The sequence below is a fragment of the Mirounga leonina genome, unplaced genomic scaffold (genome assembly GCF_011800145.1).
Source record: "Mirounga leonina isolate KUSES-001 unplaced genomic scaffold, KU_Mleo_1.0 Mir_154, whole genome shotgun sequence".
Classification (NCBI taxonomy): Eukaryota; Metazoa; Chordata; class Mammalia; order Carnivora; family Phocidae; genus Mirounga; species Mirounga leonina.
In genome coordinates, this window is record NW_023270389.1 from 46054328 (window position 1) to 46075258 (window position 20931).

The 20931-nt window shown below is 39.3% G+C and overlaps 2 protein-coding genes across 2 annotated transcripts in view; one reads left to right on the forward strand and one right to left on the reverse strand.

Annotated features, from left to right (window-relative positions):
• The first annotated feature begins 10391 nt into the window (after positions 1-10391).
• The window catches only part of PRG4 (proteoglycan 4), a 16009-nt gene continuing 5469 nt past the window's right edge, over positions 10392-20931 (forward strand). Inside the window, 7 exon segments of the mRNA XM_035010683.1 lie at positions 10392-10652; positions 11251-11349; positions 13755-13877; positions 15087-15206; positions 17888-18037; positions 18594-18713; positions 20173-20930. Of these exon segments, the coding sequence (XP_034866574.1) occupies positions 11277-11349; positions 13755-13877; positions 15087-15206; positions 17888-18037; positions 18594-18713; positions 20173-20930 (1344 nt within the window). The 5' untranslated portion in view covers positions 10392-10652; positions 11251-11276.
• The window catches only part of TPR (translocated promoter region, nuclear basket protein), a 78312-nt gene continuing 72865 nt past the window's right edge, over positions 15485-20931 (reverse strand). The window contains exon 51 of the mRNA XM_035010679.1: positions 15485-15756. Within this exon, the coding sequence (XP_034866570.1) occupies positions 15749-15756 (8 nt within the window). The 3' untranslated portion in view covers positions 15485-15748. The remainder of the gene's footprint in view (positions 15757-20931) is intronic.

Here is a 20931-nt window from a genome sequence, read left to right on the forward strand (position 1 = left end):
ATATTTCAAAATTTTCACTTGTTAGAATTGTTTTCTTTATATCATGATTAATTATTGTTTTGTTCAATGATAAAATAAAGTATAAACAACAACAACAACAACAAAAAACCCCACAATGTTATCTCTCCAGTCCTTAGATACCCCACAACTCAGGACTCTGGGTTTTAATGTCATCTCATTATTCAGCTTCCCTAAAAGTAAAGTATTAGAGGGGCACCTGGGTGGCCCAGCTTTTGGCTCAGGTCATCATCCCAGGGTCCTGGGATCGAGTCCTGAGTTGGACTCCCTGCTCAGTGGGGAGCCTGCTTCTCCCTCTCCCGCTGCCCCTGCTTGTGCTCTCTCTCTCACTCACTCTCTCTCTCAAATAAATAAAATGTTTTTTTTAAAAAGTAAAGTATTAGAGTAGTCCATATGCAGCTTCTGGTTTTGCTGAGAGCCAACCATGACTACATATATATATATACACACACATACAGTTGACCTTCAAACAATGAAAGGGTTTAAGGCACTGACCCCTGTACAGTCGAAAATCAGTGTATAACTTTTAGTCCTCAGACCTTAACTACTAATAGCCTACTGTTGACCAGAAGCCATACCAGTAACATAAAGTTGATTAGTACATATTTTGTATATTATATGTGTTATATACTATATTCTTACAATAAAGTAAGCTAGTGAAAAGAAAATGTTATAAAGAAAATCGTAAGGAAGAGAAAATACATTTACAGTCTTGAAAAAAGTCTGCAAATAAGTGGACCTGCACAGTTCAAACCCATGTTGTTCAAGGGCTATATATGTAATATATATATACGATTTTTTAAAAATCTGCTTAACAAATTCATTGATATCGAAAGCTTTTGTGGACATAGCAGGATTTATTACAGTTTACTAAGGAAGAGGGAAAGGAGGAGTTGCAATGCACATACATAGCACCGGACTTAATAAATCTGTTAGCCAGTTGCTGTTTATCTCAATTCCCCCCTCCGCCCCACCTTCATCCCATCAGAGGTCCCTTCTCTCTCCCTCTTCCCTCCAACACAGTGCTCACTCCCTCTGCTTCTTTTATTTATTTATTTTTTATGCAGAGTACCTGAGTGCTGGCCAGCTTTTACTTTGCTAAGGGCCTATTAAATCTTTTTTTTTTTTTTTAAGATTTTATTATTTATTTGTTAGAGAGAGAGAGCACACACAAGCAGGGGGAGCGTCAGGCAGAGGGAGAAGCAGACTCCCCACTGAGCAGGGAGCCTGATGCAGGATCTGATCCCAGGACCCCGGGATCATGACCTGAGCCGAAGGCAGATGCTTAACCTAGGTATAGCCACCCACCCATCCAGCGCTTATTAAATCTTATTTCAACAAACCAGTCTCTCTTAGGAAGGCAAGAAGGGGGATGCAAAATGAGTCATTGCATAAAAAATAGTAACTTTTATAGATAATTATATGGCACACTAGCTTCTTTACTTTCCCATGTGAAACTAATTATTTAGATCCAAAACAGAACCATAAAATAGTTCAACTGGTGTTGCAAAAGTTTTAAGCAATTCCAATTTTAGTTTTAATGGCATTCATATGAATTACTGGGCTCTTTTCTGCTCTGGTATGCCTACCTGCCTCCCACCAGAGGTAAGATAGATGATTCTGTGCAAGACTATGTCATCTATTTACATCAAGACTTAATCTGTTTTTGGCCTTTCACTTCTTTTCACTCTAAGTCCCCCACATTCCTCTTCTACAAGAAGCGTGAAAGAGATAAAGGATGGCGGACAAGAAATTAGGTTTTGGCTACTTGCCTCAGCTTGACTTTCTGTGTTCATCTGCTCACTGCACATCTAGCTATATACTCTGTGAGTAAAAAAAAAAAGGAGAACCAAAGCAGACAGCAGTGTTTGTTTCAATGCTAAGGAGGCTGCTTGTATGTTTTTTGAGTTCTGGGATCATTTGATGGAAGGTTCCTTCAGAAGTCACCTGTTTCCCAGCACTGTTTCTTACCTTATTGGGTTTTTACAACCTGCTTTCTAAGGCCGGGGATCATACCCACCAGTTAAGTCTCTTTTCTACAAACGCATACTGTAGAATAAACACGTTGTGTGTGTCTAAGTACTAACTCATTTCCAATGTTGGGATAAGAAAAAACAAGAATTTAAAAAATGTCTGTCATAATAATGACAATTTTACATTTTCATTAAATTCAACTTGATAGTTTATCAAACACTTCTTGTGTGCAAGGTCTTTGCTAGGTGCTGGGGATACAAATGCATATGAGACAATTTCTTTGCCTTTGATGAATTTGTGATACAGACAGGAAGATAATTTGCCAATAATCATCAAGAGTCATAAAGATGTTCCTACAGCCATTTATTTGAAAGGTAAAATTCAGTAGAAACTGCATGGAAAAAGGACTCTATTGTAGCATTAATCATAAGCAAAAGAACTGGAACAACTTGTATAGAGGTCAATAGTAGACTATAGTTAAATAAAGTTTGAAATGAAATATCATTATTTAAAATAATAATTGTGAAGACAAAATAGAAAGATTGACCCTAAGGATATTCTACTGATATTTACTAAATTCAATTTTATTATGAAAGCATGCTCAATCTCATTTGTATAGTTAATCAGACAGATTTAAGGACAAATATACCCAAAGAAGTATAGTATATACAGCTATATAGAGCCAGGGAGTGTATAGAAATCAGGAGAAGGGGAAGCTATTTCTTTTAAACAGACTGGAATTACACACTGGCCACTGAGAGAGGAGACTCCATAATGTAGTACACAAAGTTTTGGGGGAACAGCTAATTATAGGCTGCAGGATATAAAAATTTTCTTTGGAACCCAAAGCTTAAATTTATGCAGCTGAAGCTCAGACTGTTTCTATGACTTCCTCTTCTAACCTCCAAAAATACAAAAAAGTACAAGTGACCTATATTTTCTGCATAGAGCCCTCAATTTTCTTTAATGGAGAAAAAAGCTAAATGCACATTTTTATTAAAAAACAGCCAAAAAATGGCCTTACAAAGACAAACAGCTGAATGAAATTAAATTATGGTACATAGAGTATTATACAAGAATTAACAGGATAATTCTGTAAGTATGTTTGCTAATTCAATAAGTAAAAAAAAATTAAAACTATAAATTATTGATCTTGAACATATTTATATATAAAATTTTAATTGCATAGGGACAAATTCAAGAAGAGTACATAGGAATGTAAGTAGTTGTGTTAGGGTAGGAAAATTATAGCTAAAGTTTTTTTTTTTCATCAATTAACATATTTTTATAATTAGATAAAAAAGAAAACTAGGGGCTTAGAATACTTGTCATATTCTGCTGAATTCATTATGACAGCCCATCTATGAAGGAGGAAGACACCTCTATCTTATAAAGGGGAAAATGTTTTAAAGATCCAGAGTCATGCAGTGTTAGAACTTGGAATGTAATATTAAAAGAAATCTACTTCTGGGGCGCCTGGGTGGCTCAGTCGTTAAGCGTCTGCCTTCGGCTCAGGTTATGATCCCAGGATCCTGGGATCGAGTCCCACATCGGGCTCCCTGCTCGGCAGGAAGTCTGCTTCTCCCTCTCCCACTCCCCCTGCTTGTGTTCCTGCTCTCACTGTCTCTCTCTCTGTCAAATAAATAAATAAAATCTTTAAAAAAAAAAAAAGAAATCTACTTCTATAGATTGTGTAAATTGCTCCCACCATTTCCACAGGAAAAGTTAGCGAACTGTCTTTATCTAAAAAGAGAATAATAATAAAACCTACTTCGCTATTTTGTCTGGTTTTGTTTTTATTTATGTTTGTTTAGCTCTAATGAGACTAAGTGCCTGGTACCTAGTCAGTACTCAGTAAATGTGCACGGCTTGGTGGGAGTGTTGTCCAAGCCTGATAAGAGTCTTGGCGGGGTGCACAACTATGGCCTTGAGTTCACCTCCATAAAGGACACAGCTCTTCACTACCCTACTTCAAGGAGGATTTGGGGAAACAGAAGATCTGGTCTCCATCAATGCCCCTGCCATAAATGTTTCCTTTGGAGAAAGAGCAGAGTACAAATGAAAGGACAAATAAATAACCATGTGTTTCACCTCCTTTCTCTGTCCCTTTACTCTTGAGGTCTAATTGACACACAAACAACCCTGGGGTTTGTAAATACCAAGGCCTCCCTTCCTAATCCTGGGGAAAGGCAGAATGAGGGCTAACATTACAAGTCATATGTATTCATTAATTCATTCAACCAACATCTCTGGAGCCCCCAGAGGTGTAAAGATCCTCTGATGTCAAAGTTCATACAGGATCAGCAAAAAGGATCAAGAGAGGGGAGACATGTTGTCTTATTTTAAGTTTCTGATTGGGTTTTCCATATCAGGCTTAATAAAGTTTCAATGGAGCAAGTCATTGCAAATATCCTGCTTCTTAATCCTTTTGACAGAAATTAGCCACCATGGCAGGGAAAGGGATTTTACAAGGATGATTATGCAATGTTGTATGGATCGGCCAAAACTGCATGATACTCAATATCTTTAAAGAGCCTGGTGTTCCTGCTTTGGAATGACTCATGAAATGTCCTCCACACGGTCTCTTGGGAGACTTCCCTCCTGTCCCACCTATCTGTGGTTCTTAAACCACACCCAGACGTTGCTCTCACTCTCCAAATTTCCCAATTCTCAAGTATATTTGTCACCCTGAGTTATTATAGCACCCCAATTCATTTTCACACACTTAAATAGTTATGGGAAAATTAGTCATGTTGTTAGCTACTGGAAAATAAATTTGTAATGATTTTGTCTGAACTATCACAGAGTATGCTCCCTTGAATTCCGGAATCCAGGTAAGGTAGACTGGAATGATCGAAATGCTATAGTGATAAGAGCTAGAAAACAGAAAGGAGGGCAAAGTGGCCATTAGAAGAAAAATGGTAAACTGAAGTTGATTTGAACAAGCAAATATAGATACAAATCATGTACAAAAAGAAACTACACCAGCTGTGAAAAAGGCTACAAAATGAATAAGATGTAAGTCCTCTGGAACCTGAAGAAGCTTATGACCTAGTGAGAAAGATGGATATTAAGCGTGAAATGCCCATTGAGAAATACAAATATAGTTAGGTAGGGGTACAAAGAAAAGAGTGATTAACCCTGCATATTATAGCATGTGGGGCATGGAACTGGTTAAAATCATGGGCTTTGTAGTCACACAGGCCTGAGTTAAAATCCTTACTTTGCCATCTATTGGTTGTCTAGTTTTGTGATTTTATGCAAATTACTATCTCAAAAGTAGAATGGGTTTAATACTAATAATTATCTCATAAGAACACTGTGAGACTCAATACACTCACGCATATGCACCATGTAACACCGTAAATTCTCCACACATTCTCTATTGTTAGTAAGTTACTAAAATGGTCCATTGGAAAAAGCCTGTATTAGGATGATTATACGGTCATTGTTTTATCTTCTACAGTTCAGTTCCATGCAAGAAGTCAGCTTCTCAAGGGCTAAAAAGCAAAATAGGCAAGAAGAATGAAAAAGAGAAGCTATATCATTTTGCCTACTGTTATGGTCTTTGTCTACTGCCCCTGGTCCCAGACATAGGAGACTCCAGATTACATGTCATCCTTCTGTGAAGAATTCCTTGGGTGGAGTTAACACTTGCTCATCCAGGTTTCCATAGCAGTTGGGGTACAACTCTTGAATCATAACCATAACCACAATCATAATACCTACGATTTATTGAGCACATGTCACTACTATTCAATGTAATTCTCTCTTACCTCTGATGCATCTCTGCAGTGCCAAATAATAATTGGAATGATTGCTCCCACTTTGCAGATAAGGAAACCGAGGACTAGATAAGTCAAGAGAGTTGTATAAGCCCACCAGCAGAAGATGAGGCTGAGATTTGAACAATGGTCTGACTGATGCCAAAGCCCAATTTTAGCTGTTTGCCACATTGCCTCCTCATTTCCATATATTATTTAAACTATTGGTTTAAATGTCTGGCTCCCTGACCAAAATCTCTTAGGACCAGGGGCTCTACCTTGCACATCGATGTAATCTATGTATCTCCAGCAATTTACATAGAGCCGATATGTAGTGAGCACTGCTTGCTCATCAAAAGAATTGAATGAATGAACAAATAAATGAACTCCTATTCTCAAAACATTCAGTAGGGGCAGTGCATCTAATTTCATGCGTGGCTCAACATTCACCTATCCTGTGATCTTGCTAAATTCATTAATTTTTACAGCTTTTTGTGGATTCCTTAGGATTTTCTGCATACACAATTATGTCATCTGCAAGTGAAAAGAGTTTACCTCTTTCTTTCCCATATCAGTAGTTTATTACCAGTAGTTCATTCTTTGCATTGTTGTACAGTATCCAAATCAACTTTTAGAATACACTCCCTTAAATATTTGGGAATTTCATAAGATTTCTATGTTAGAGTAATATCTCAATTGGTGTAATGAAAAGACCCCAAATTAGAGTTGTCCAGATAAAATGGAGATTTATTTCCTTGTATGCAACTCTCTTGACTAGTCCCGGGAAAGGGAGTGCCTGTGTGTTCCATAACGGTACTATACCTTAGGCTGCCATCCTCGTCTGCGTGATCAAGTCTGGTCTCTGAAGTCTGCCTTCCAGTCTGGGAAGAACAGAGGAAAACAAGAAGTCCAGAGGAAGCGATTTTCTGTTAGGAAAATGGGGGGGGGGGGGAGTTGCACCTATCTCTTCTAGTCACTTTTCATAGGAGAAAATTCAGTCACCGGGCCACACATAACTGAAAAGGAAGCTGGGCCATGTAATCTCTAGCTGGGCAGGTAGAAAAAGCTAGAAAAAATCGGGAGCAATTATCAGACGGCTGCACTCTTCAAGAGCAAATGCAATAATACTTTTCTTACCTAACGTCAGATTTTGGATCAACATCCAGAAAGAAAGCCACACCCCTTCCCAGTATGTGAAAATGCCATGAGCAGGACAGACAGAATGAGTCTCCAAATCCTGGGGACTATTCTATAGGAGAAGAGAATGAGTTATTCCACTTCCAGAGTGCTCTAACAGCATTGTGAACAAAATTAGGGCAATAAAGAGCAAGCTTGCATCTGTGGTTTTCCCCTGGCATGCTTCAGTTTTTCCTACGCTGCTGCTGGAAGAAAATGAAACACATCAAAAATGTGGAAAGATGGAGAGAAGCCATTAGGAACAGACACACTGGCTACAGGGCGAAGTGATAGCTAACGGCAGGGATGGAGACAGAACACCGCAGGGAGAAGGCACAGCAGTCTGGGATCATTTAATGAAGAGCAAATACCCCTAAGCACCCTCGAGTGTTTTCTGAAGGCCTCGCTGTATGGCTGCCAGGTACCGAAACTGATGTTTATGAGGACGAACTGTGCGGAGGTCCTCTCTAGAAGACGAGTATGGGATCCAGTATTACTTAAGTCCTCTCCATCTCTCTTTCCTCACCTCTCCCCAACTCCCCCTACCAGAAACCAATCCTAGGATAATTTTTGTCCCAGTTAAATGAGGTTTAAGTGAATGCTAAAAAAAAAAAAAAATACCTTCAATGAGAAAAGAAATCTCAAAGGGGGTACCTATAACCTAATGGAATGATTGTTAAGTCATTAGTAAGGAAGGTTAAATGGCCTAATATTCACAGAAGGATGCATTTAGTACAGTTTATGAAGATATAGTTAGTAGATAAAATTAAAATGCTTCCATGCCTTAAGGACAAACTTTACTTCCTCAGATAGCCTCATTACCCAATAGAATTATGCAAATCAGGTATTGATAAGTTATACCTCAGGAATTTGGCATTTAATGAAGGTTTTCTTTCTTTACCATGCTTTATTATGCAGAGAAAACGTAGTTGATGAAAATGAGACTGTGTTAATGGATATGTTTAAAGTTATGATTGGTCATCATTGTGCATGTGTGTTTTGCTTTATTTGTCAGTTTTCAACTTTAGAATAAAACCTGGGCTTAAGAACCAAGTGTTTCTGAAGCAGATTTTTCAGTCAAGTTAAGAATGTCATTTGCTGGGGCGCCTGGGTGGCTCAGTTGGTTAAGCGACTGCCTTTGGCTCAGGTCATGATCCTGGAGTCCCCGGATCAAGTCCCGCATCGGGCTCCCTGCTCGGCAGGGAGTCTGCTTCTCCCTGTGACCCTCCTCCCTCTCATGCTCTCTGTCTCTCATTCTCTCTGTCTCAAATAAATGAATAAAATCTTAAAAAAAAAAAAAAAAAAAAAAAAGAATGTCATTTGCCATCATTACAAGAATTTGTCCAAAGAAGAAAAGTGATAATGCAGATAGTTCTAAAAGGCAATAATCAGAAAGCAATTTATATTTTAAAAATATGTGTCTGTGTGTATATGTATTGCTGAAATTCATAGTATCCCCAGCATTTTGAACAAATAACAAGGGAACTCTGTAAAGGTCTGACTTGAAAAAGTTACAAAGCTAGCTTCCCCCTCTTGGCCTCAGGAAAGCTAAGAATGAATAGAATTTGGTTCAGTTACATCCAACAGGATCTTTTGTACCTCTTCTCTGTATTGATTAGTGATTTTAAGTAGCACAAAGCATCTTTGGCCAGCTTCGGCCTCAAAGGGGGAGTCTGCTGTAACAATACAAAGCAAGGAGGCATCTTGTCATGTTTGAATCACAATTCCAAATTTCCAGGGTAGGAAAACATATTGGCCCAATTTATTTGAGGTTTCTATCCCTAATCCTATCAGCTATGCTGGGTGTGTCGAAATCACAGGTGTTCAAGTGGCTACAAGGGAAATTCCCCTAACGATGGAGGGGTGGTTCCCAGAGGAAGGAGATTAAATATTTAGAGGTGAGCAGACAGTCTCTAAACTTTTCCTATTACACGATAGATTTAGCCCAAAATAAGCACTGTGGTAACAAAAGAGATGCTTATGTTATAATCTGTCTTAACAAAGGTCACAATCTCATAAACCCACATATACACATGAAGGAGTAAAAGTTAGTACTATGATTAAGGACTGAGTAATGGCTTTGACCAGAAGGGGCTGGAAATAGTAGAGACATGAGGCAACTTTATTTATTATTTATTTATTTATTTATTTATTTAAATTCAATTTAATTAACATATACTATTAGTTTCAGAGATAGAATTCAGTGATTCATCAGTTGCATACAATACCCAGTGCCCTCCTTAGTGCCCATCACCCACTTACCCCATCCCCCCAACCGCCTCCCCTCAAGCAACCCTCAGTTTGTAGAAACATGGGGGAACTTGAAATGAAAAGACACGGTTCAAATCTTGGCTCTGGCCCCTACTCCTTATGTATCCTCGATGGGTCAGAGATTTTTTTATTTGTGGGTCTTCATTTTATTTGTAAAATGTGGAGGATTATATTTAACTTAAAGGCATTTTGTGCTACTTAAACGCAGTACCTACCAAATACCCACTACACCGTGGAATATGACCATTTGGTTGGACGAGCACGCGGTAAACGCACAACTTCAGTAAAGCACTGGACTACATGTTGGCAACAGAAGGAAGGAACAGGTGTTGGTTGTCCTTGGGGAAACCACAGTCTGCGGCCTGGGGGAGTGGGCAGGAGACAGATAAACAGATAATTGCCGTAAAAGGCAGTTCCTTTGTTGACTATGATTCTGGATGTGGCTGGGGTTGATCCGGGAAGGTTTCAGGGAGGTAGTAGTACACAAGCCAGGCCTTATGCAGGTAGATAGGATTTTTTTTTTCCTTAAAGATTTATTTATTCCAGAGAGACAGCACATGCATGAGGGGCAGAGGACGAAGAGAGAGAATCTCAAGTAGACTCCATGCTGAGCGCAGAGCCTGATGAGGGGCTCGATCCCATGACCCTGAGATCATAACCTGAGCCAAAACCATGGTCAGGCCCCGGGAGATAGGATTTTAACAGGAACATTTCATATCAAGCTGAGGTAAAACCTTGAGCAGAGCTGACCTAGCTCTGCAAGATGACAGTTCACATTTTCTGGGGTAAGGAGGCTAAATTAGTAATTTAAAAGACCATTCCCAAACACTGCTGTGCTTAAATAAAGGGGCTAAGGGAGAAATCTACACTTTCGAAGCAGGGTTTTACAGGGTAAAGGAAGCTAGAAAATACACAGAGTAGGACCATCCACCTTGGGGCAATGTAGAGCATTTTTTCTGTGCTCAGTGAAAATGCAAACACTCAAGAAATGGACTTTTGATTTAAGAAAATTTACGCCACAAACTAATAGTAGGTAAGTTTCAAAATCACTCTTTGCTAGATTTAGCTGGGGGGGAACAATAAAAGCAAGAAGTGATACCAGTATTTGACTACTTTGACACGGCTGCTTTGATATGCTGGTCAAGACTTGTCAGAACTATTTACCATCTCAGGACAATTTGTTCATTTCACTCAGAAATTAGAAGTGTGTTTTGGCCAATAATCCTAAATTTATTTTGTAGTAGTCATTTTTCTTAATGGAAGTGTTTTTCAGATGTTGCCTAAGCCTAGCTATCTGGGCCCTCTTCCAACAAATGAGGAAAGTTTGATTTCATAGGTTGTCACTGTTGATTCTGTCTAACCTTTGGACTAACTGGCTCATCCCAATATATTTGCACTGATATATAAGACCTTCCAGGACACTGGAAAAACTCATTACTGCTTTTACGGGTAAGTGTCAAAGTTAACTTGCCTCGTGGAATTAAATGTGCTTTCAATTCAATAGGGATAGGCTTTAGTCAAGGAGTTTGAAAAAGATTTATAAGGACAGTAGCAGGAAAGTTTTGAGAAGGACCACAGCTATGCAATCCACCTGTTGGAAGCTCACAAATTTATACGGAGAGTTGAGGGAAAGTTGGAAGGGTCACTTCTGCGTTTGTTAAATCACATTTTACTGAAGTTGGTTATTTATTTATTTATTTATTTCTCCCCAAGCTGGAATTTAAACCTCGCACTGTAAGTATATGCTATAATTTAAATAGTGTTGAGATAAGGTTGTTTTCCTTTTGGGGGGAATTCGGAAGTATTAAAATGGACAGTAACGTGATTGAGATGGTGACTCGACGATTTCTTCTGCATAAGATTAAATCTAATGGTGAAATACTTATGATAGAATTAAGGCTGATTATCTTTAAAAGTCTTGTTTCAAGAGTGGGATGGTTTTATCATTAAATCGCCTTTTAAAAGTTACTGAAACACGGTAAGTGACACAGGCATAAACTAATGAGACTAAAGAGCAGTTTTTTGATACTTTTTCTTTTCTTTGCAGTGAGCGCTCGGTACCTGGAAACAGCCATGGAGTGGAAAATACTTTCCATGTACTTGCTGCTGCTTTCTGTTTTCTTGATTCAGCAAGTTTCTTCTCAAGGTATCTTAACCATCAAAAAGACTTTTATTTAACAGCTGTGGCTCATCATTCTGTGTTGACTATTACTACAACAAAAGAAATAGATTTCTCAAGACATATATTTGTTTGAGGTTAATGTACAATTTTAAAGTTACGTGAAGCAGATATGGCATATTTATAAGCATTTTGGAATTCTCACGTTTTTCTCATGTCTTATGAAATCTTTCAAGTTTTGAGCTTTTCTATAGAATAATTTCTGTGCAGTTCTTCCATTGTTACATTGTTATATTTTTATGGTTCTTCCAAAAGTTCAACAAAATACAGACACAGGATAAAACTATGCTAGTGTGATGGAGTATCATCAGACAAACCGAAAAGAACAATGTTGAAATAACATGTAATTTTTGCTTCCATGTTTACAATAAATTTAACTAGTCTTTTACATCACATAAATTATTGATGACTTATTTTGGCATCATGTAGAACTAAGTATAATATTACAATGAACATTTACAAAGTTTCAAACGGCCTTGTATTAATCTTGAAATTTCTGTCTTTCTTACAAGGACTAGTCATCCAGATATGACTTACATTCGCACACATGTCATATATTATGATATTGAACTATTCCAGTTTTCCAAAAACAGGCAGTCCTGAATGAACAGTTCTTGTTATTCATTTTAGAGAATGTTAAGATACATTCAATACAGTCACCTTAGCCGAGGTCTCTAGCATGCAATCAAGGTTGATGAGTGACAGTAATACCAAGTGTTGGATTTTCTTTTCCTTTTTTGTTTCTTTGACAAGCAAAACCGGAGAGAAGAAAAATCTAGGTGCGTGATTGTTATGGTGAAATTGTATTCATAAAATAGACACTTCCAAGAAAATAGTTAAAATTCCCACCAGCCTAAGCATGAGAGATAACTGCCTGCCATGGACATAGCTTCAGAATCACTTAGATAAGACGCAAAAACAGGTGAAAGCAAATGTGAATATTTAATAAGGAATGATGGCCACCACGCCATCTCTGGACTCCTCTGCTCTCTGGTGATAGTGTTATAAGGCTCACAACACTGAGAGCATTTCCTAAGCTATCTATGAAAATAATTGCTCTTCCTACAAAGATAATTGATTTCCTATTTCAGAAGTCTGCTAACTAGAAAAGAGTAGCCTTTAATGTTGTGTTGTCTGCTTGTCTTGCCTTTTCAACTTCTTCTCATTCTTTTTCCTTTATATATATGTATTTATATACATACACTATATATGCATTTTTGTATGTATTGTGCACATGTGTACGCAAGAAGTTGTGAAGCTTGTCCTAATATTTACTCTCTTCTTTGCACATGAAGACTTTCACTTTCCCGGACTCATTATTTTGAGATTTTTCCAGTGTGTTTCAACTTCCCTGTTCGGCTTTAGGACATTGCACCTGACCGTCTCTATTCCAGAGACAGATTCCATTGTTACATCTTTGTGGTTATTCTCTCAGGAAGGTGTTTTCCAAGTGATTCTTCAAAATACGTTTGAGGATCATGACACTTTTGTTTGTATTTTTTTTTGTTTAACCCAAAATAACTCTGACCTTTATATTCATGCCCAGATGCTTTTGAACAGTTACCTATTTTGCACTCACTGTAGCTGTGGTTGCAAGCATCTGACTTCCTCAACATTTAAAGAACGCAGTTATCCTCATGAATAAGAAGAAGAGGAAGCCGAGGGAAGTTTTTGCTGGCATAACCAGCTTGCTTTAAACTCAACATGAGAGATGAGACGCAGTGTGATTGGGTGGGAAAAGTGTGGGCTTTAGAATCAGAGATTTCAGAGTTCAAATTCTAGGTGACCACATAATGTATTATGCAAATCAGGATACTTCTGAGAGTGAAAGAGGTCAGTATGAATAATTAATAGGTACTAATTGACCTGTAATACATATATCCTGGAACTATTCACTGGGTGTCCCTGAGCTATTAATTAAAGTCTCTGTTTCAGCTTCCTTATCTCTCAAAAGGGGCTACTGATACTCTCCTGGCAACATTTTCATAAACATTAGAGATAACGTATAACTCAGTGCCCAGCACAGAGATGCTGAAGAAATGTCAGCTGGTCCTCATTAGCGGCAGCCTCAGGAGAGCCCTAGCTGCTACCCCTCCCCCAGGAATGTTACCGGCTTTCTGCAAAGCCCTTAACTTTGCCTGATTTTCAAAAGTGTATTTATCTTCTCAGTCTAGTGAAGAATAAAGTGGCACGATCAAGGTCACATAAGCCGTCAGGCTAAGTTCAGCAGGACCCATTGCTACCCATCATTCCCGAACTTTTCCGATTGATAAAATTCTCCCTCGCCAAGTGGCTTTATCCTTCTCAGTAGATCTCTTCCTTCCCGTGATGCGGTTTGGCCATGTTTACACGCTAGTATTGTATAATTTTAGATTTACCAAGCTGTGCAGGGAGATGTGGGGAAGGGTATTCTAGAGATGCCGCCTGCAACTGTGATTATAAATGTCAACACTACATGGAGTGCTGCCCTGATTTCAAGAAAGTCTGCACCGTGGGTAAGTCCTGACAGCTAGTGTCTCCCCTATCCTGCAACACTGTTCTGTGGGTCCCCTTGCACCTGTTTCCACACTCTTGCGCTTCTCTTTGCTCAAGTGCCTTTCCCTTCCTCGCATACGTGTTGCAGCGTGCTGTACCTAAGGATGGTGTCAGAGCTCGGGCCTGGCGGGGTGGGGGAAGGAGGGTGGGGAGGGGAGCCTGGAAATCTGTCAGGTGCACAAGGTGGTTGACTAGTCCCAAGTAAAATGTAGAGAATACTGTGACTCGGGAGTCATTAAGTAAATCAAAGATGTAATTGCTTAGTGTTGGGGTCCTTCAATAGTTTCATCAAAAGAATCCATGGATATAAAATAATCTTACCGACTGTTGGACTTTTTGATATGTTTCTAAAGTACCCAAAAAAGGGCACTTTAAATACGAAGCATTAGTGTTTCATGAGAAATTTCAGTTAAAACCCAAAGGGTCTGAATTTTAAATTATCAGTGGTATTTCCCTTAAACACTTTTGGATCATTTTCTTAACACAGGGACATTTCAATCTCCAACTTTTGAAAATTACAATTAAAAGTGGTTCAGAGTTATGTGCACTTTAGAATTTATAGGTGAGGTTGATAAATATATTGCTGTACAGTTATGTGTCGTACAAGGTGATCATTTCAAATAGGCCTTGGTAAGTTACTGTGCCTCTAGCCAAGGCTTGTTTTGGCATGAGCAGGCATAATCTAGGCTATGGGATTAGGCTGAAATCTTCCAACTCTACACCTTGCTCAGTTCGTCATAATCAAAGTCTCTGCATTATAAGTGATTTTTGAGCCTAAACAGGGACCCATCTATATTAAGCCAGCTCTTTGGGATATTGTTGTGAGGTCTGAACGTTCATTTAATAAACATCAACTACAAAGCAGTGGTGCAAGGTGAAGAGGATGGAGGATTTCATATGAAGGGTTCCCACCTTTCCACTGTACATATGTGGAATGACAGCACCGGGGTGTTTCTCAGAGCCTTGAAGGGCAAGAAAACTTCTCTGAGTCATCATATTTCTTTCTTGACTTCTCCACTTGGAAAACTACCTATTTTCCAAATCCCAAATGAAAGACTCAGAAATGCACTTTTGGAACTCTAGTCAGCTATCAGGTGGGAAATGGCTATCAGTACATGGGTGTGACTGCGTAGTCAATAATCTGTAATGTTTTGTTTTGCTCTGGGTAGAGCTTTCCTGTAAAGGCCGCTGCTTCGAGTCCTTTGCAAGAGGGAGGGAGTGTGACTGTGACTCAGATTGTAAGAAGTATGGCAAGTGCTGTCCTGATTATGAGGAATTTTGTGGAAAAGGTAAGCATCATGATGCCAATCAGCACCTCTCAGTGCGGCCAGACCTGCGCACCTACCTTAGCTTTGCTGATAATGTCTAGTATGCACTCCATCTAGGGACTTGATTTTACTAACACAAGCCACTCTGTATTAATTTTGCTTCACCAAGAATGAATTAAAGAAGGAATGCCTCTTCCAACAGCACGCCTGGCTCTGCCGGGCTCCAGGAGCATCAGAGATTGCTGGTTGGGGAACAGAGAGGATAGGGGCCGAGTGTATGTGCTTTTTCCTCAGGTGTGGTCCAATTTCAGGTGAAGTCAACAGCAACCAGCTTACTCAGTGATTTCTTGTCTCATCCTAATGGTGCTGACCCCACAGTTGGGGGTCCTTTGGGCTAGCTGTGTTTTTGCGTGTATATTGAAGGACCGAATGACACTTTTGGCTTCTCTGAACTAGTCAACTTAGGAGTTAAACACATTAAATTTATAGGCAAACCTACCAAGAAGTTGTTAACCATCTGTTGTCCGTCTCTTCCCATCTCTGCAGTCCATGGTCATCTCTATCTAAATCCCTGTGTGTGATAGAATAGATAAAAAGGGATATTGTCCCATTTTAAAATCCTCTTCTCTGGTTATGGTCCTCAAGGAGTACTCTGAGATTATAGGTCCTGAAGGAGTACTCTGAGAGTACAATAAAACTCTTCAGATTTTCCAAAAAATAAAAAAAAATACTTAAAAAAAATAACAAATTCCTTTTTTTTAACCAAATGTTTACTCTTAAATTCTACTTTTAAAACAACAATATTTGTGGAGGTAAAGGTGACAATAAGCATTGCTTGCATAATCTTATCATTTCATTTAAACAAGGCTGTACGTCCTGCTTCTTTGGAACAGTGGAGAAATAGGGTAAAAAACTGTTAGTCAGCATAGTTGAGGGCTATTTCTTAACTGTTCAATGTTTTCATTGGACAGCATTCCAGAAATGATGGAGACAACACCCATATAATCAAAAACTCTGCCGGGTTCCTGCAGCTCTCAGAGAAGGATCTCAGGATGAAGGATACATATTTACTCAGTGCCCTGATAATTGTTTTGGCTGTGAGACAAAAAACTAAGACTTTATTTTGGGCAGAGGATGGGTGGGGAGGGAGGATGGTTAGAGAGTGATGAAGCATTGCAAGGACATGTTAATAAAGACAGTGCTTTATGCTACTAGGTGGTGGGTCAGATTACCCGAGGCTTATGCTAAACGAAGAAAATTGATGAAGGTCATGCTTCATTTACAGAATTCATTAAGACAGTCCGGGTTTCCACTGAAAAGAATGGAACCACCCAGAGCTTCACTACTTCATTTTTTTTTTTTTTAAAGATTTATTTATTTGACAGAGAGAGACACAGCGAGAGAGGGAACACAAGCAGGGGGAGTGGGAGAGGGAGAAGCACGCTTCCCGCCGAGCAGGGAGCCCGATGTGGGGCTCGATCCCAGGACGCTGGGATCATGACCTGAGCCGAAGGCAGCCTCTTAACCGACTGAGCCACCCAGGCGCCCCCACTACTTCATTTTTAAAGAATAACAGCCAAACTATCTCACCAGGCACCTTAGGTTGTTTCGGGGTCTATAGATACTGTTGTAAGCATCTATGTATCTCAAAATTGTAACATTTCGAGAACTGAACAAATGTGGGTGAGAAAACAGTCCAAGAGGTTGTTTGGCTCAAGATCACTAGCTAGTATGGCAGAACTGTTTCTCAAATTGAGCTATTTGGTGGGAGAGACAGAGGAAAGAGTGCGGTCGTCAGCTCATGGAGACTGCGCTGGCCAGAGTTCCTAGGGGGTGTTCGGTAAGAGCAGCAGGATTTATCACAACTCTCTCTACTCAAAGCCTCCCCACTGTTCTCTGCTTTCTTATCTTTCAGAAGTCCCTCTCCTTTTCTTCTGGTTCCTAACGATCAAAACATGTCCCATGACTTCTCTTCTAGACATAGAAAGGGTGGGTAGGCAGATGGGACAGAAAAAGTTTCAAAGATACACACCAAACCATTAACGGTTGTTTAACTTGGGGAAGGGCCACACATTTTGAGAAAAGCATAATGTGAAGGTGTGAACGTTTTACAAGAGTAATATTCATGCAGAGCTTTTGTAATTATAAAAAAAAGGTGAATTGGCATCATTTGATTTAAATGAATATGAAAACAGGACAAATGTAATTATTATATTTCTCTTCCTGAGAGCACAAATACCTTTCACTCACATGCAGTAATTATTTCTATCATCACAGAAGATTGGCATAAGGGACGGAGCTGATAGAGTCAAGTATGGTTTAGGCCGGGAAATACCTTCAGAAATCATCTAGAATAAACATCTCAATTTGCAGACAAGAAAACAAAGTTCAAGACGGGGTTAGCTCATTTGCTCAAGGTCACAAGGATAGCACCTTGCAGGTCGAGGACTGGAATTCAGGTTTTCTGACCCCTGAGCCTTTGCCTCTTGTCATAACTTATAACAATCTCAGAACCAATATTTTATAGCAATGCATCTTTAGAATTAATTGCTTTGGAGTAACTAGTGTTAGGCTAAGAGCATGCCTACGCTGGTTTTCACCAGCATTGATTCTTGAAGCCAGATGCATCCGTGCCTTTCACAGTTAAGAGCTGCTGATGAATGTCAACAAGATGTTAATCCACCTGTCTTGCTTGGCCTCAGTGCATAATCCCACAACACCATCATCTTCAAAGACTTCACCTCCACCTCCAGGAGCATCTCAAACCATCAAATCAACAACCAAACGTTCACCCAAAGCACCAAACAAGAAGATGACTAAGAAAGTGATAGAATCAGAGGAAATAACAGAAGGTAGGAAGATGACAGATGTAATACAAGCTTTTGAGAGGGACTAAGCTGTAGGTGGACTACTTTTATAAGACTCTTCATAGAATAAGGGACTCATGTGAGTCCTGAAAGGCTCATTACACTTTTTAAAATGTGTTTAAAGTCTAAGTTTAAGCCAAATTATAAACCCTCAGCTATTTATTTTTCTTTAGCCAAATTATAAACCATCAGCTATTTATTTTTCTTATAACTGAACCCAGCATGGGTGTCGGTTAAAATAATCAGAAGAAATACATCTCATTGGAAAAAAAAAAAATCTCAGGTGATTTTCTGCAGAATAATTAGATTCTGTGAGAGAGGGGAAAGTTGAGAGAAAGTAATATATTGCTAGTACCTGTGATAAGGTAACTACCTTGCTTTTTACTGACAAATTAAAAGAACAGTTGATCATATTACTGATAAAATAAAAGCAAAACAGACATTTGTAGCTCAGTAAACATTATTTCTTGTTGCATTTGGACTGGCGGTTTTTTGCTTTAAATTACAGTTGGTGTGATCAACCTTTTTATTTGATTTATAGAACATTCTGTTTCTGAAAATCAAGAGTCTTCCTCCTCTTCCTCTTCCTCTTCAACTATTCGGAAAATCAACTCTTCCAAAAATTCAGCTGCTAATAAAGAATTAAAGAAGAAACCCAAAGGTTTGAGCATTGATAAAGATCAAAGACTGTATCAATGCCATATTAATAATAATTATCTAAAAGCAATGCACGTTGGTAGAATGATTTGAGGACATTTCAGTACTTGGGGCGTGTACAGATTTGTAAAAATTATTGTAGGAGATACTAATGAGAACTTCCCATAGGAAACTAGTGCAAAGCAGCTAAGAAACCATTCTTTAAAGCAAAGGATAAGAAGATGCTAGAGCAGCAGCTCTAGAACCACAGGACGACACCAGAGATGCTCATTTATGGTTTTCAAGTTCAATTCCTGTCCACCTGATACATTTTTCTTTCTTCTCCTTCTTTCTATATGTTCCTTGTGTTATTTTTCCTTTAGTTTTATTTTATTTTGCAAACACTTATGTGCTGCTTTAAGTGCTTTAAAATGTTAATCCATTAAAGTCTCATACACATCTCTGGGAAAGGCAATATTATTATCCATATTTTACAGCTCCTTTTTATTATTTTTCTAATAAATTATATGTCATATCTGGCTGATTTTTTTTTTTTTTGTAGTAGAGAATGCACTACAGATTACACTGTTACCTTCTGAAAAGAGATCCCCTTTGTTCTGCTTTTATTTCCTGAAATTCTAAAATATATTCTCTTTCTCCAGGAAAGACTGAATTTTGGATACTGGAGTTTTGAAGAACTCTATTTCTGGGGTGGTGGTTATTTCCCCTGAAGCCTTTTCTCTGGCTGAATAGCCAAATACATAGTCTTTGAATCATCCAAAGAGTCTTGCACACCATAGAAGTGCAGTACATGTTTGCTAAATGGAACTCATCTCAGTGATGAGCTCTTGATATGCTCTTTGGGCTCTGAAATTCACCTGTGGGGTAGCTGCTATGAGAAATCCTGTTGAACAGGGTCTTTTGCTGCCATGGCATCCTAATCTCTCTGTATTGCCAGGGCTGCTGAGTTTAGGTGCGCCGAGGAAAGAGAGCAGCTAATAGCCATGTGTATGGAAACAGAGCTCAGTAGGGACCATTGCGGTGACTGGACAGATTCCCGGGGTGTAGTTGTAGAGGTCTCTGAGGCAATTGGTGCAGTGAATCTACAAGATGTTGGAACTAGGTTTCCAGGGGGGGTACGGGTCACTGAACAATGTGAAATAAGAGGAAGGGAGAGAGTGAGGGGCAAAGAGCATTCACAGAGAGATGAATTAGTGTTACTGATCATGTTGGTAATTTCAAAGCTGCCACTTGTTTCTATACATTAATTGTATAGACTTTAACTTGTGCTTTTCACCCCTTCTCATTATTCCCTAAAATAGGCCAATCAGATAAGTTCAGTATTTACCATTTTATAACAAGTTAATAGACATATTACAGGTTAGCAATTTGCTTGGGATACATAGCTTGTTGATAAGGATGGGATCTTTAGGTCACTATTCAACAGAAAACTACTCAAAAATAAAAGATGTATTTTTTTCTAGTAACAGATAACAAGAAGGAAAGAACTCCCAAAAAGAAACCTACCCCAGAACCACCAGTTGTAGATGAAGCTGGAAGTGGACTGGACAATGGTGACATCAAGCTCACCCCAACTCCTGACGTTCCTACTACCCAACACAATAAAGTTACCACATCTCCCAAGATTACAACAGGCAAACCAATAAATCCTAAACCCAGTCTTCCACCTAATTCTGATATATCCAAAGAGACACCTTCAACACCTAATAAGGAGGCAACAGTTGAAACTAAAGAGGCTTTTTTAACAAACAAAGAGACTTCAAGTGGAACAAAAGAGAAGACTTCAACTAAAGAGACAAGAAATGCAGAAAAAACACCTCCTAAAGATTTTGTACCCACATCCAAAGCTCCTGTTAAATCTACACCCGAAGCTGAAACTACAACCAAATCCCCTGCTCCCACCACCACCAAGGAGCCCACTCCCACAACCCTCAAGAAGCCTGTTCCTACTACCCCCAAGAAGCCTGCACCTACCACCAAGGGGCCTACACCTACCACTCCCAAGGAGCCTGCGCCCACCACCAAGGAGCCTACACCCACCACCCCCAAGAAGCCTGCTCCCACCACTCCCAAGGATCCTGCGCCCACCACCAAGGAGCCTGCACCCACCACTCCCAAAGAACCTGCACCCACAGCCCCCAAGGAGCCTATAGCTGCCACCCCCAAGGAGTCTGTACCCACCACTCCCAAAGAGCCTGCACCCACCACCCCTAAGAAGCCTG